A 14005-nucleotide genomic window follows, 5' to 3' on the forward strand; every position below is an offset into this window, starting at 1 on the left:
TTTTTTTTTTTTTTTTTTTTTTTTTGCTGAATTGCACGAGTTCTTTATACATTTAGGACATTAGCCCTTCTTCAGAGATAAAATTTGCAATTATTTTCTCTCACTTCTTTTAATTTTGTTGACAGTTTTCTTTGCTGTGCAGCAGCTTTTTAGTTCGATGTGGTCCCATTTGTTTATTTTTGTGTTTGCTACCTTTGCTTTTGATGTTAAATCCAAAAAATATCATCACCAAGATTGATGTCAAGGAGTTTACTGCCTATGTTTTCTTCTAGGAGTGTAATGATTTCAGGTTTTATGTTCAAATCCTTAATGCATTTTGAGTTATTTTTGTGTATGGTGTAAGATAGTGGCCTACTTTCATTCTTTTGCATGTGGCTGTCCAGTTTTCTCAGCACTATTTATTGAACAGATTGTCCTTTCCCCATTGTATATTCTTGGTTCCTTTGTTGTAAATTAATTGACCATAAAAATGCATGTTTATTTCTGGACTCTCTATTCTGTTCCTTTGATCTATGTGTCTTGTTTTTATGTGAATACCATACTGTTTGGACTGCTCTAGTTTTGTAATATAGTTTGAAATCAGGAATCATGATTCCTCCAACTTTGTTCTTCTTTCTTAAGACTGCTTTGGTTATTTGGGGTCTTTTGTGGTCCCATACAAATTTTAGAATTCTTTATTTTATTTCTGTGAAAAATGCCATTGGAATATTGATAGAGATTGCATTGAATGTGTAGATTGCTTTAGATAGTATGGGCACTTTAACTATATTATTCTTCTCATCTATGAGCATGGAGCATGGGCTATCTTCCCATTTGTTTGTGTCTTCTTCAGTTTCTTTCATCAATATTTTCTTATTTTCAGCAGACAGGTCTTTCACCTCCTCAGTTACATTTATTTCTAGGTATTTCAGTCTTTTTGATGCAATTGTAAATAGGATTGTTTTCTTAATTTCTTTTTCTGACAGTTCATTATTAGTATAGAAACACAGCAAATTTTTGTATTTTGATTTTGTATCCTGCAACTTTTACTGAATTTGTTAATTCTAACAGTTTTTTAGTGGGGGGAGTTAATTTTTGCGAAGGGTAGAAGTTCTGGATATAGATGGGTTTTTTTTTTCATGTGGATGCCCAGTAGTTTTAGCATCATTTGCTCAAAAGACTGTCTTTGCACCATTTTATCACCATTGCTCCTTTGTCACTGTTCAGTTGACTAAATTTATGTGGATCTATTTCTGGGTATTCTATTCTGTTCCATTGATCTATTGTTTTTGTTTGTTTGTTTGCTTTTTGCTTGTTGTTGTTGTTCTTTCACCAATACCATGCTGTGTTGGATACCATAGCTGTGGTAAGTCTTGAAGTGGAGTAAGTCAGTTCTCCAGCTTTATCTGCTCCTTCAATATTGTGTTGGCTATTCTGGGTCTTTTGCTTTTTTCTGTAAGTTTGAGAGTCATTTTATCAATATCCACAAAATGATTTGCTGGGGTTTTAATTGGGATTGCATTGATTCTATAGAAAAATGGAAATTTTGACAACACTGAGTCTTGTAATCAACATAGAGTGTCTTCCATTCATTTAGTTCTTTTTTAATTTCATTCATCAGAGTTTTGTAGTTTTCCTTATATAGACCTTGTACATATTTTATTAGGTTTATACCTAAGTATTTCATTTGGGGAGGTGTGAATATAAAAAGGTACTGTGTATTTCATTTTAAATTCCACTTGTTATTGCTGGTATATAGGAAAGCAACGGACTTTTCTGTATTAACCTTGCACCCCGCAACCTTGCTATAATTGTTTATCAATGTATCTTTAGAAATGCATTTTCTTTACCGGGGTTCACATAGACATAAAAATGCCAGTTGACTGTCTATCTCCCAAGAACAGTCATCATTTCTGTGGTCTTAGATCTCTGACATTCATGGTCTGTAACACTTCTTGGTTTGACAACAAGCTAAGGAGTACTTTCCAAACTGTGTTCAATAGAGTCCTAGAGCTTCATGCCATTGTGTCTCCTCAAAGACCCCTTCCACCTTAGGGTGGAACTCAGTGTGTAGGGCTCTGAGCTTTGTACAACATTTTAGGCAGAGTAACTCAGTTTTTCTTTATGCTTTTAATTTTGAAATTATTCTAGATTTACAGAAGAGTTGCAGAGGTAGTATGAAGATTTCCCACATATGTTTTACCCAGTTTGTCCCATTGTTAACATATTATAGAACTATGGTACATCATGAAAATTGATAAATTAGATTACTCAAATGAACACTATTAATTGAGTTACATACTTTATTTGGATTTCACTGGCTTTTCCACAAACATACTTTTTTGAGCAGTTTGGTTTTTTATCTGTTTTATCAACTGAACTTCATGTGAGATTTTATTTAGACAAAGGGGCTGCATTTTCCCCCAGGCCTTCCCCTACCTCCACTTTATAAACTCTCAATTAATTCTATTGATGATGGAGGCAAAGTGGAATTGCACCTTCTCTTCTCATCATCTCAAAGTGCTGTAGCATCTATTACTTATTGACTCCTTCAATATCCTCATGAGGTCAAGGAAGATGGAACAGATATTTTTAATTTTTGTTTTATAGACGGAAAAACTGAGGCACACAGAGGAGAGAAATTGTAGATAACAGTCAAATGGAAGTAGGTGTGCTGACTGCTGGTTGACCTTCTTATTTTCTCCACAAGGCTTTCAGGTGAGCAAAACATACCTGAGAGAGAAAAGCTGATCAGCCTCCGACTTCCTTGCCCTTGGACGGTCTCATCAGAGCCAATGCTTTTAAAAATCTGTAAGAAGGAAAATGGGAGACAAGCAAAACAAGCATTGAAATGGATACTCACACTGTAATACAAACACACTTAGTCACAGTATTTCTCCAGTTACAGTCTACAAGGGCAGCAGCGTTGTGATTTTATTAGGTTACTATTGATTAAGACAAGCTTCTCACAATCTAATGTCTTTCCCAGTAATAGAGAATCTGCTAGTGGGGATGAGGAGTATTTTTCAGGGTAATGGAAATCAACAAACACAATTACTGTAATATTAGAGGCTCTTTGTAACTACTTATGTAAACAACATCTTTTCACACTCAAATTTGCAAAAAGGATTTATTAAAGCCTACCCTAAGGCAATAGAATGATAGGTCAATAGATATTTACTGTTGTAATTACAATGTGTTTCCACTTAGCAAAGTATAGTGTTAAACTGCTGTATCTCCATTTCTTCTGATCTGTATTATTATCTAGGGATTTCCAGGAAATTCTGTTTATTAGGGAGGAGCCTGAGCATAGCATTAAGAAACTACTCTGAGATCTCTCCTATTTAATTGCCATCCTGGGAAATTTCAGAACATAACTGTTACATGGCTTATCTGTAGTCTAGTAGGTATTTGCAAACCAGGTTGTTAAAATGTTTTCTTTTCCATCATTGCTGAGTATATATCTGCTAACTTATTAATCAGAGAAACTAGAGACCTTGATTCCCTTTTCTCCTAGGAATGTTTTACTCAGAAATGATTCTGAATATTTATTCAAAGGCAGAGTTACTGCTTAATACATTGCACTTGCAGGAAATAATTTTTAAAATCTGAGTTTCAAGCAAATCCATAGAGTATCCACTTTTTAGAAGATAATCTGTACTGATGAAGGAAAAAATGGAAAACTCGATGACCTCTAGCTCAAAGTCTCTTTGTTGTAGGTTGTGTGAGCTCTTCTCTCTCTTATTTCTACTACCTCTCAGTATTCCTGATGATGTAAGAGTGTGTTTGGATGTCACCATCAACCTGCCTTTATGAGACTTGAGTGTAATGATTGAGCATCTCTAGGCTCACAGCTTTGGGCCAGGAGAGTACAAAGGAATTATTAAAATTCCTCCTCACTTTGAAGCTGGTGCCCCTGGTGTGCCTATGTGCTTGGCTATAGCTTGTGTGCAAATCTCCTCAGTATGCCTGCTTTCAGAGCTAAGTGCAAGGTGCATGTCAGGGATGCTGGGCTGCTCAGCAGAGAGAACCAATGTCAGTGGCATATGGAATGAATCTTGGCATCAAGTGAGATGAGACAGGTCTATGCCTCTAAGAGTTTCATTTGACAATACAGAATCAGAGTCAGGCATGGCAGGGATTCATGGGTTGGGAATGTGAGGTGGTCCCAAGGCATTATCTCCCTTCAATTTGGAGAGCGTGATCCTTCCTACGCTGGATCTGTTTTTCACTTCACCTGGTTAACACAGAGCAATTGAGGTCAAAAAAACAGCTCAGAAACTGTATCCTCAAGCTGGACCACTCTCCTAACTTTTGAAGTGGCCAATATACATAGGCATAAATCAAAATTCCTTAATGTTGTAAATTTTGCTTCTTTGTCAAGCCTATGCCCGGACGAAGGCCACAGCAGCTCTCTGCTGGCTGGCCACAGCCCTTATGCTGCTGCACTTGCCTAAGTAGGACAATGACAATCAATGTCCTAATTCTAGTTTAAAGATGTCAACATTTGGGGCGCCTGGGTGACTTGGTTAAGTGTCGTTCAGCTCAGATCATGATCTCACAGTTTGTGAGTCTGAGCCCTGCGTCAGGTTCTGTGTCTCTCTGCTCCTCCCCCACTCACACTCTGTCTCTCTGTCTCACTCTCTCAAAAATAAGCGTTAAAATAAAACAAAAATAAAGATGTCAACATCTAGCTTGTCTCCTCAGAATATAAGTTCCTTGAAGACACAACAAAAACTACTTTTGATAGAGCCTTGTAGAATTATAAGTCTAAAGTATGTGCATTCCAATTTTAAAAAGTGTACAATAAAACTACACGTTACATATGAGGCTAACACGAGCTTAAACGTGCAATATAATAGCAAAGGATAGTGTATTTGTTCCTTCCTGTTTATTTATTTAAAAAAATTTTAATGTTTTTTAAGAATTTATTTCTGAGAGAGAGAGAGAGAGAGACAGTGTGAGCAGGGGAGAGTCAGAGAGAGAAAGAGACATAGAATCCAAAGCAGGCTCCAGGCTCTGAGCTGTCAGCACAGAGCCCGACGTGGGGCTCGAACCCACGAACTGTGAGATCATGAGCTGAGCTGAAGTCGAACGCTTAACTGACTGAGCCACCCAGGCGCCCCCTGTTCCTTCCTGTTTAAAGCATACACATTTTGGTTCTTCATATTTAAATATTCCTCTGCTGGCTATTCAAGATATTTATAAGTAATCAGAAAACAGGTCTGTAGACAAAAAGAAATACACATTTTTCAGAAGCTACTAAGCTCAAAGGGGAGACACACATTTAAAACTCCATAGAAGTCTACTTAACTCATGGCCTTTTGCTAACATTATTTACAAAGTCATTTTGGTACCAGATGGATGATCTGAACTTGGAGGCAAGGTAGCCGTGAGAAACATTTTCCAGAAGTAAAACTGTTTGCCGGTCTCAGGAAGGTTCTGCATCCTGACTTCTTGTTTGAGATGAGTTTCAGGGGCATGTTTGAGTTCAAAAGTCTGTTGCACTTACAGACTACCATTTACTGACTGTGAAAATGGTGTGAAGACTCAGCCAAAGAGCTCACTCTGGAATAACCTGAGGTGATGGAGGCGCATTAAGGAATTGCTCATCTTCTCAGATCTGCACATTCCACGAGTCCCCTTTGCTCTTCCTCGCTGTTACTCTAACCACTGGTTGCTGAGTCCTGACGCCCCCTCTCAGATGCAGCCTTGGCAGCTTCACTCTTTGTTTTGCATGCAAATGTTTCCACAGCAAAGCCTCTCTGGCAAATGGTTTAACAGATCCAAAGCCACATTGCCGGTGGTGTGCGGGAGACTCCGTAGGCACTGAGAAGGCCCTTCGAGGTGAATGAAGGGCTCTGGGGTTAAATCTGATATACCTCTCCCACTCCCATTCTTGTTTTCTCTTCAGGTCTGCTGTTTGCAAGGTTCTACGTATGAATCCACACCACTGTTGCACACTCCCAGAATGCAATTCAGCAAAAAATGGAGTGACGATCAGGCCTCTCTACCCCGGCCAGGGAACTGCTGCTTCAACAGTATGAAGACGTGTAGCTCCGACGACTTGGCGCCCTCCGTCTTAACTCTACATGTTCTTCAAATTCTACCTTTTCCTTTCCTGGTACCACCTCACGAAGAAGAGGCTGTTTGCTGGAGATGCACAAGTGTCTCACACATATGATCATGTAAGCATGCTGACCCATATCCTCCACCTCCCAGTCTCCGAGGACACGGTGGCTTCTCAGGCAGGTGCGTGCTCATTCCCAGAGGTGGGCAGGTGTGCCTGTCTTGGAGCATCCACTGTATTCAAAATTTAGGGTAAAACTAATTTAGAAACCAACACGAAGTGATTTAAGGTTGAATGCAAATTATGTGTGCATTTTGGAGGTAAAACAGGAGTTTTCAAAGAACTTTCTTGCATGTGAAAGGCGACTTCGAGTTGCTTCTCTGAAGGTGCCAGACCTGGCTTTTCTTCCTCAGGTAAGAGCTGGAAAAGCCCCATGTAGCACCCCGGCACTTCCAACAGGGGTGTGGCCACGTTATGCTCAATTCTGACACATTAACTCCACTTATATATCCACAATTATTCTTAAATAATTGTAGAATGATTCTTCCCCCTAAAAATGCTGACAAGGTTTGTGTTTAGTTTCAGAACAATTAAATCGACAATGACGCCGGAAATTGAATTTCATGCCTTCAATGAACCTTTATTCATTCACCCGACCCAGATAACTCTGATTTTTCTACAAATGAAAAGTGCAGGGCTCCATGCCTGATAACGTGAATCTAAAAATCAGGTGCCAACTAACCCTGCATTACAAGTAATAAAATATCCAAGCCATGGGGTATCAGCACCCAAGATCTGGGAGTTACAGGTTCCATTTTAGATCAGAGATCAGTGGTTCCCACACAGTTCAAGATCTTTTGCCTCCAAGAGAAAGTCTAGTGAATAATCTAATATGTCTCCAAGGCACCTTAAAAAAAAACAGGTATCAAACAAATCCAAGTCCCAGGTTCCATTTCTACCTCTAGATCTCTGAAATGTTCAGACGCACAAAGAGAAAACAACGAAACACACACTACAAATGTTTATAGAGCACTTTTGGGTACATTTGCTTCACTGAATCCTCATGATTATTAGGTGGTTAGGCAACTCATTCCAAGTTCTCCATCAGCAAGGCCTATACACCTCAAGTGCAAAGTCATCTTTAGGGGCGTAAAAGAATAAAACATAAGACTAACAGTCAACCACATCCCAGGCAATTTCCCCAACCTCAGGGACACATGTGATGGAAGATTCACAAGGCCCATCGAAGGGGCAAGAGAAGAGAAACAGGGACGGAACCCGATTATGTGCCAAAGCACAGAGCCAGTTCTTCTAGACAAACTCTTAAAAGTTTGCAAATTAAGCATCATTCACTCCCCACCAGCTCACAAATGTGAAAGCTGAGCTCAGAACAATTTGTTGACTTTCCCAAATTCACCTGGGACGAATCTATCTCTGGTCCCTCTGACTTGAATAGAATGAATTACAGAACCTGCCATAGAGTCTGTCAACCCTGTGAGGCTGTTTCTTCAGACCCAGCCTGGCTGCTCAGCTCTTGTTTGCTCATAGTCTATTCATATGTTAGTCTGATTCTGCCTGCTTCTCTCTGCTTTCTGATGCTGCTGTCACCAAGCCAGCCTCGAGTCCTCACTGCTTCTACTCTTGCCTTGATGGCAAGATAGGAGCTTCCCCATTGCAGGGCTCTTCCATTCATTGCTGTGGGCAAAAGAGAAGGACTGGAAAAATGAAGCATTCCTCTTAGTTTTCATTGTGTGGATTGGACAAAACATGTTTATTATGTAGGGGTGCTCTGACGGCTTTCAGCAACACCGGATTGCAGATGTTAGCGCCAGGGGCAAATCTGTGGGGGGCGTTGGAGGGGCTGCTGTGTGTGAGAGGCTAAGCATTTGGCTAAGAAGAAAGTGAGGAGACTGTGTAAGAAGCGCTGTGCCAACGAGAATGTTAGCTGGAAGTGATCAAATCTGGGATGTTCCCTGATGATGTTTAGCTTTTCTAACTATTCTTTTTAACATAGTTTCAGAGAAGACTGTTCTGAAAGTAAGGTTATGACAAACTACCAAATTCTAAGAAATAGCTGAACCATTCTGTTGGCCCTAGGGCCGAGGTTCTCTGACTTTAGAGTCACCTGCAGGGCTTGATGAACTAGAGATTGCCGGGCTCCAGCCCAGAAGGTCTGATTTTGTAGGTTTGGGAAGGGCCCGAGAGCCTGCATTTTGACCAAGTTTCGTCAGATGAGGGTGATGCTGCTGGCCAGTGGGACCATGCTTGGGGAGGTATTGTAAAGTGTCCACTTCTTTCAAGTCGTGATAGAAAGACGCTTTAGCTTTGTAGCTCTTATCTCAAACTGTCTCGAACCCAGTTCCAAGCACCAGAAGCAGGTACTGTGATGCCTTGGCCCGTGGAGGCCCCATGCCCGGTGTTCAAGCCTGTACCCATTAGGGACAAACAATCCAATTCTCTGCATATCCCACTTCCTTGTCTGGATGACTGTCACCTAGCCAGCTGCTCCCTTAGTCTGTGAAGGATCCTTCACTCCCTTAGTCTGAGCTGATCATTGTTGCCTGGTTTAAACCTGCAAAAGGCAGCCTTTTGCCCTCACTGGGCACAAATGATGCTGCAGGCTGTATGGCCCAATGTTTCTTTGGCCCATGCAGTAATTGAGTTTAAAAAAATTAGTTTCCAACATATTTTGAAAAATCAAGTGATTTGTTTAAATTGTGGGTTTCAGACTCTTACAGAATGTTCAGCAGTAAGTAACTGAAGCTAGGCACCTTCCCAGGCCTCCTCTTAGGATCCACTTTCATCAGTCCTAAGATGCCCATTGATTTCCAGGGGCCCCTAAGCATCTGACTTAGGCTCAGGTCATGATCTTGCAGTTTGTGGTTCGAGCTCTGCATTAGGCTTTCTGCTACCAGCACAGAGCCCACTTCAGATCCTCTGTCTCCCTCTCTCTCTGCCCTCCTGCACACATACATGTGGGTGCTCGCTCTCTCTCTCTCTCTCTCAAAAATAAATAAACATTAAAAAAATGCCCATTGCTTTCCATGTTAATGCTGTGAAATCAGGGTGTGACTAATCATCAATGTGCCTTTTAACTGTAATTGGAAAGCTTTTTCCAGCATGGTGGTATGAAAATCAATGATAGATCTTAAAATCCATGGCATTATAGGGGCGTCTGGGTGGCTCAGTCAGTTGAGCATCCAGCTTCCATAGTTCGTGGGTTTGAGCCCTGCGTCGGGTTCTGTGCTAACAGCTCAGAGCCTAGAGCCTTGTCTTCAGATTCTGTCTCCCTCTCTCTCTGGCCCTCCCCTGCTCATGCTGTATCTTTCAAAAATTAATAAAACATTAAAAAAAATTTTTTTAATCCATGGCATTGTAGATTCCATGAATGTGATACCAGCTTGGCTCCTTGGAAGCTTTTGGATCCTTCCTCTGGTGTGTATGTATGTGTGTACATGTGTATGTATATATACATGAACATGCGTACATGTGTGTACACATGTATGTATGTATGTATGTATGTGTATAAATATGTATGCATTTTCTACTATTTTCTGTTTCATTTAAAATAATTCATGAGGTGAAATTCACATAACATCAAATTGACTGTTTTAAGTGGAACAATTCAGTGGCATTTAGCACATTCACAATGTTGTGTGACCATCCCTTCTATCTAGTTCCTAAACATTTTAATGAGTTAAATTAAAACCTTATACCCTCTGCCCAGTAAGCAGTTTCTTCCCCTTCACCTCTGTTGTGAGCAAAATGACACAAAGACAAGACACACAAAAGACAGACAAAGACACAACTCCGGCCGGAGGGAGAAAACTCTCCGCAAGCCCCCTTGCGGTTTATTTTTATACCCCGGTAGCTGGATACATACTGAAATCTACGAAATGCATTCTTTTACCAAATAAGGACAAAAAGCCAAGCACATTCCAAGGACGGGGGGGAGCAAAGGGAGGAAGTGACCACAGCATGTTTACTAAGAAGCCTGCCCAGAACTCCAGCCTCTTCCTTATTTTTAAGGAGGGCACGTTCCCTTGTATGCGAGCGGATCATTAACCTTGGATATTGTGTGCAGGCCTCTTGGCAGAACATCCTGTTTGCAAGCATGATCTGCCCATGCAGAGAGTCCCGTTTGCAGGCACATCTCTGCTTCCTTAACCATTCTTTCTCGTGGTCACTGTCGGGCTCCTACAACCTCTCCTCCCCAGCCCCAGGAAGCCTCCAATTTACTTTCTGTCTCTGTGGATTTCTACATTTTAGATATTTCATATAAGTGGAATCATACAATATATGGCCTTTTGTGACTGAATTCTTCCACTTAGTAATGTTTATGAGGTTTGTATGAATCACAGTTCTCCAGAAAAGCAGAACTAATAAGGTATGTGTGTGTATGTATGCACATGTAATAAGGAATTGGTTCACACATTTCTGGAGGCTTGAAAGTCCTAACTAACATCTGCAGCCAGCAAGCTGGGACTCAAGAGATCTGAGGGTGTGAGTTCTAGTCTGAAAGACAGAAGACCCAGGAAGGGCTGATGCTTCAGTCTGAGTCTATAGACAGGGAAAAACTGATGTCCCAGCTAGAAGGGGGTCAGGCAGGAGGAATTCCCTTTTATTCAACAGAAGGTTAGGATTATTGTTCCATTCAGACTTCAGTTCATAGGATGAGGCCCACCAACATCAGGGAGGGCAATCTGCTTTACTCAGCCTATCAATGTAAATGTTAAGCTTATCTAAAAGTACCTTCACAGAAAAACCCAGAATATTGTTCGGCCAAATATCAGTGCACCCTGTGTCCCTGTCAAAGTGACACATAAAATTAACCATCAACAAGTTTGCCCCATGAGGTAGCATGTACCAGCACATTAATCCTCTTCATCCCTGAATAATCCATTTTATGTATATATCACAGTTTGTTCTTTTTGCTGTTGAAACCCTGTCAAATTATTTTTTTCTCTCTATATATTATACTGATATATGTCAATTATATATATAATTGACATATAACATTATTTTAAGTTTAAGGTGTACAATGTGTTAATTTGATATGTTTATATACTGCAAAATGATTACCGCCATAGTGTTAGGTCACACCATGTCATACAACTACCATTTCATTTTTGTGGTGAGAACATTTATGATCTACTCTCTTGTCAATGTTCAAGTTCATAATACAGAATTATTAACTATAATCACCATGCTGTACATTAGACCCCCAGAACTTACTCATCTTATAATTAAAAGTTTTTGCCCTTTGAGCAAAAATCTCCCCATCATCCCCCACTTCCTACCCGTGGGAACCACCACTCTACTACTTTCTGTTTCCTTGAATTCGGCTCTTTCAGATTCCACATATAGGTGACACCATACAGCGTCTGTCTTTCTCTGACTTATCTCACTTAGCACAATGTTCTCAAGATCCTTACATGTAATTGCAAATAGCAGGACTTCCTTCCTTCTCGTGGCTGAATAATATCCCATAGTGTGTGATTGTTTATACATATATAACGTTTGCTTCATCTATTCATGCGTTGATGGACAACTTAGGTTGTTTCCAGAGCTTGGCTTCTGTAAATATTGCTGCAATGAACATGGCAGTGCAGATATCTCTTCAAGATCCTGCTTTCAGTTTTGGATAATACCGTAAGTGGATTATATGGAAATTTTAGTTTTAAGTTTTTGAGGCACCTACATACCGTTTTCCATAGTGGCTGCACCAATTTACATTCCCCCCAACAGTGCACGGGGGTTTCTGTTTCTCCACGTCCTCACCCGCATTTATGTTTTCTCTTTTTGGCAATGGCCATTTTAATAGGTGTGAGATGATAGTTCACTGTGGTTTTGATTTGCATTTATCTTATGATTAGTGATGTCAAGTAACTTTTCATGCCCTTGTTTGCTATTTGCCCGTCTTCTTTGAGAAAAATGTTTTTTCAGGTCCTCTGCCCATTTTTAAATTGGATTGTTTGCATCTGGTCTATTGAGTTCCATTACTTCTTTATATATTTTGGATACTGATACCTTATCAGATATATGATTTTCAAACACTTTCCACCACTCTGTAGGTTGCCTTTTCATCTTGTTGATTGTTTCTTTTGCTGGGCACAAGATTTTTTAGTTCAATGTAGTCCCACTTATTTTGCTTTGTTTGTTGTGGTTTTGGTGACACATCATTGCCAAGACCAATGTCAAGGAGCTTTTTCTCTGTTTTCTTTGACTAGTTGTATTGTTTCAGATCTTTCACTTAAGTCCGTAATCCATTTGAGTTAATTTTTGTGAGTGGTATGAGATAAAGGTCTAATTCATTTTTCCGCATGTGGTTATCCAGTTTCCCCAGTACCATTTATTGAAAATAATACCATTTCCACATTGAGTATTCTGGACTTCCTTGTCAAATATCAGTTGACTGTATATACAAGGGTTTATATCTGGGTTCTTGTTTCTTTTCATTTGGTCTATGTTTCTACACGTATGTCTGTACCATACTGTTTTGATTACTATAGCTTTGTAGTATAAGTTTAAAATCAGGGAGTGTGATATCTCACGCTTTGTTTTCTCTCAGGATTTCTTTGATTATTTAGGGTCTTTTGTGGCTCCACATAACTTTTAGGATTGTGTTTTTCTATTTCTGTGAAGAGCGGCATTGAAATTTTGATAATGATTTCACTGAATCTGTAGATTGCTTTGGGTAGCATGGACATTTAACAGTACTAATTCTTCTCCTTCATGAACGTGGAATATCTATTTTTTTGCTGTGTCTTCTTTAATTCCTTTCATCAACATTTCATAGTTTTCAGTGTACAGAACTTTCACTTCTTTGGTTCAATGTATTTCTAAGTATTTAATTGTTGACCTGAGCCACCTAGGTGCCCCCCTTTCATTTTTTTAAGTTTGAAAAGTACTGGTGTTAAATGTTTGATTGGAAAAATCAATGAAACCCTGCTTTTTTGGAGGAGGTTTTTGATTACTGATTCAATCTTGTTATTAATCTGTTTAGATTTCTACTTCTCCATGATTCAGTTTTGATAGGTTGTATGTTTTTAGGAATTTATCCATTTCTTCTAGGTTACCAATTTTGTTGGTGTATAAATATTCACAGTAATCACTATTATCCTTTATATTTCTGTGGTATCAGAAGGTGTCCTCTTTCATTTCTGATTTATTTCAATCTTCTTTCTTTTTTTTTCTTAGTCTAGCTAAGTTCTTTCAATTTTCATCTTTTCAAAAAATTAGCTTAGTTTTGTGAGTCTTTTCTATGGTTTCTCTGGTCTTTATTTCATTTATTTCTGCTTGGAGTTTTGTTATTCTTTCTTTCTGCTAACTTTAGGCTTAGTTCTTTTTTTTTCTAGATCCTTTACAGTATAAGTTTAGGTTGTTTATTTGAGATCTTTTTTTTTTCTTAAAAAAAAATTTTTTTTGAGAGACAGAGTGAGCAAGTAGGAGATGGTTAGAGGGAGAGAGGGAAAGGGAATCTTAAGCAGGCTCCACCCTCAGCATGGAGCCTGATGCGGGGCTTGAATTCACTTCGTGAGTTCATGACCTGAGTCAAAACCAAGAGTCAGACACTTAAGCAACTGAGCCACCCAGGTGCCCCTTTCTTTTTACTTAATGTAGGCATTTATCACTATAAAATTCCCTCTTAAAACTGCTTTTGCAGCGCCTTGTAGGTTTTGGTATGCTGTATTTCTATTTTCATATGTCCCAAGGTATTTTTTTAATTTCCCTCTTATTTCTTTTCTGGCTCATTGGTTGTTCAGGAATGTGTTATTTAATATATGAATAGATAGTTGCTATATGTTCTTGATAAGTAGACCCCTTTGTAATTATCTAATGACCTTTTGGCATACACAGTGATGAAGGTCAGCCATGGGGGTTTGAGAGTGGCATCTTGCAGTTGTACAGCTGCAGAGACATAGGCTGGCTGCTGGTGTGGTTGGCAGGCTCTGG

At 39.5% G+C, this 14005-nt stretch overlaps 1 protein-coding gene across 1 annotated transcript in view; it reads right to left on the bottom strand.

The window, feature by feature from the left end:
* Window positions 1-14005, bottom strand: part of HECW1 (HECT, C2 and WW domain containing E3 ubiquitin protein ligase 1) — a 249067-nt gene that overhangs the window by 152134 nt on the left and 82928 nt on the right. The window contains exon 4 of the mRNA XM_077781155.1: window positions 2713-2788. Coding sequence (XP_077637281.1) covers window positions 2713-2788 — 76 coding nt within the window. The remainder of the gene's footprint in view (window positions 1-2712; window positions 2789-14005) is intronic.

This window comes from Crocuta crocuta, unplaced genomic scaffold (assembly GCF_008692635.1).
Source record: "Crocuta crocuta isolate KB4526 unplaced genomic scaffold, BGI_CrCroc_1.0 scaffold108, whole genome shotgun sequence".
NCBI classification, from domain to species: domain Eukaryota; kingdom Metazoa; phylum Chordata; class Mammalia; order Carnivora; family Hyaenidae; genus Crocuta; species Crocuta crocuta.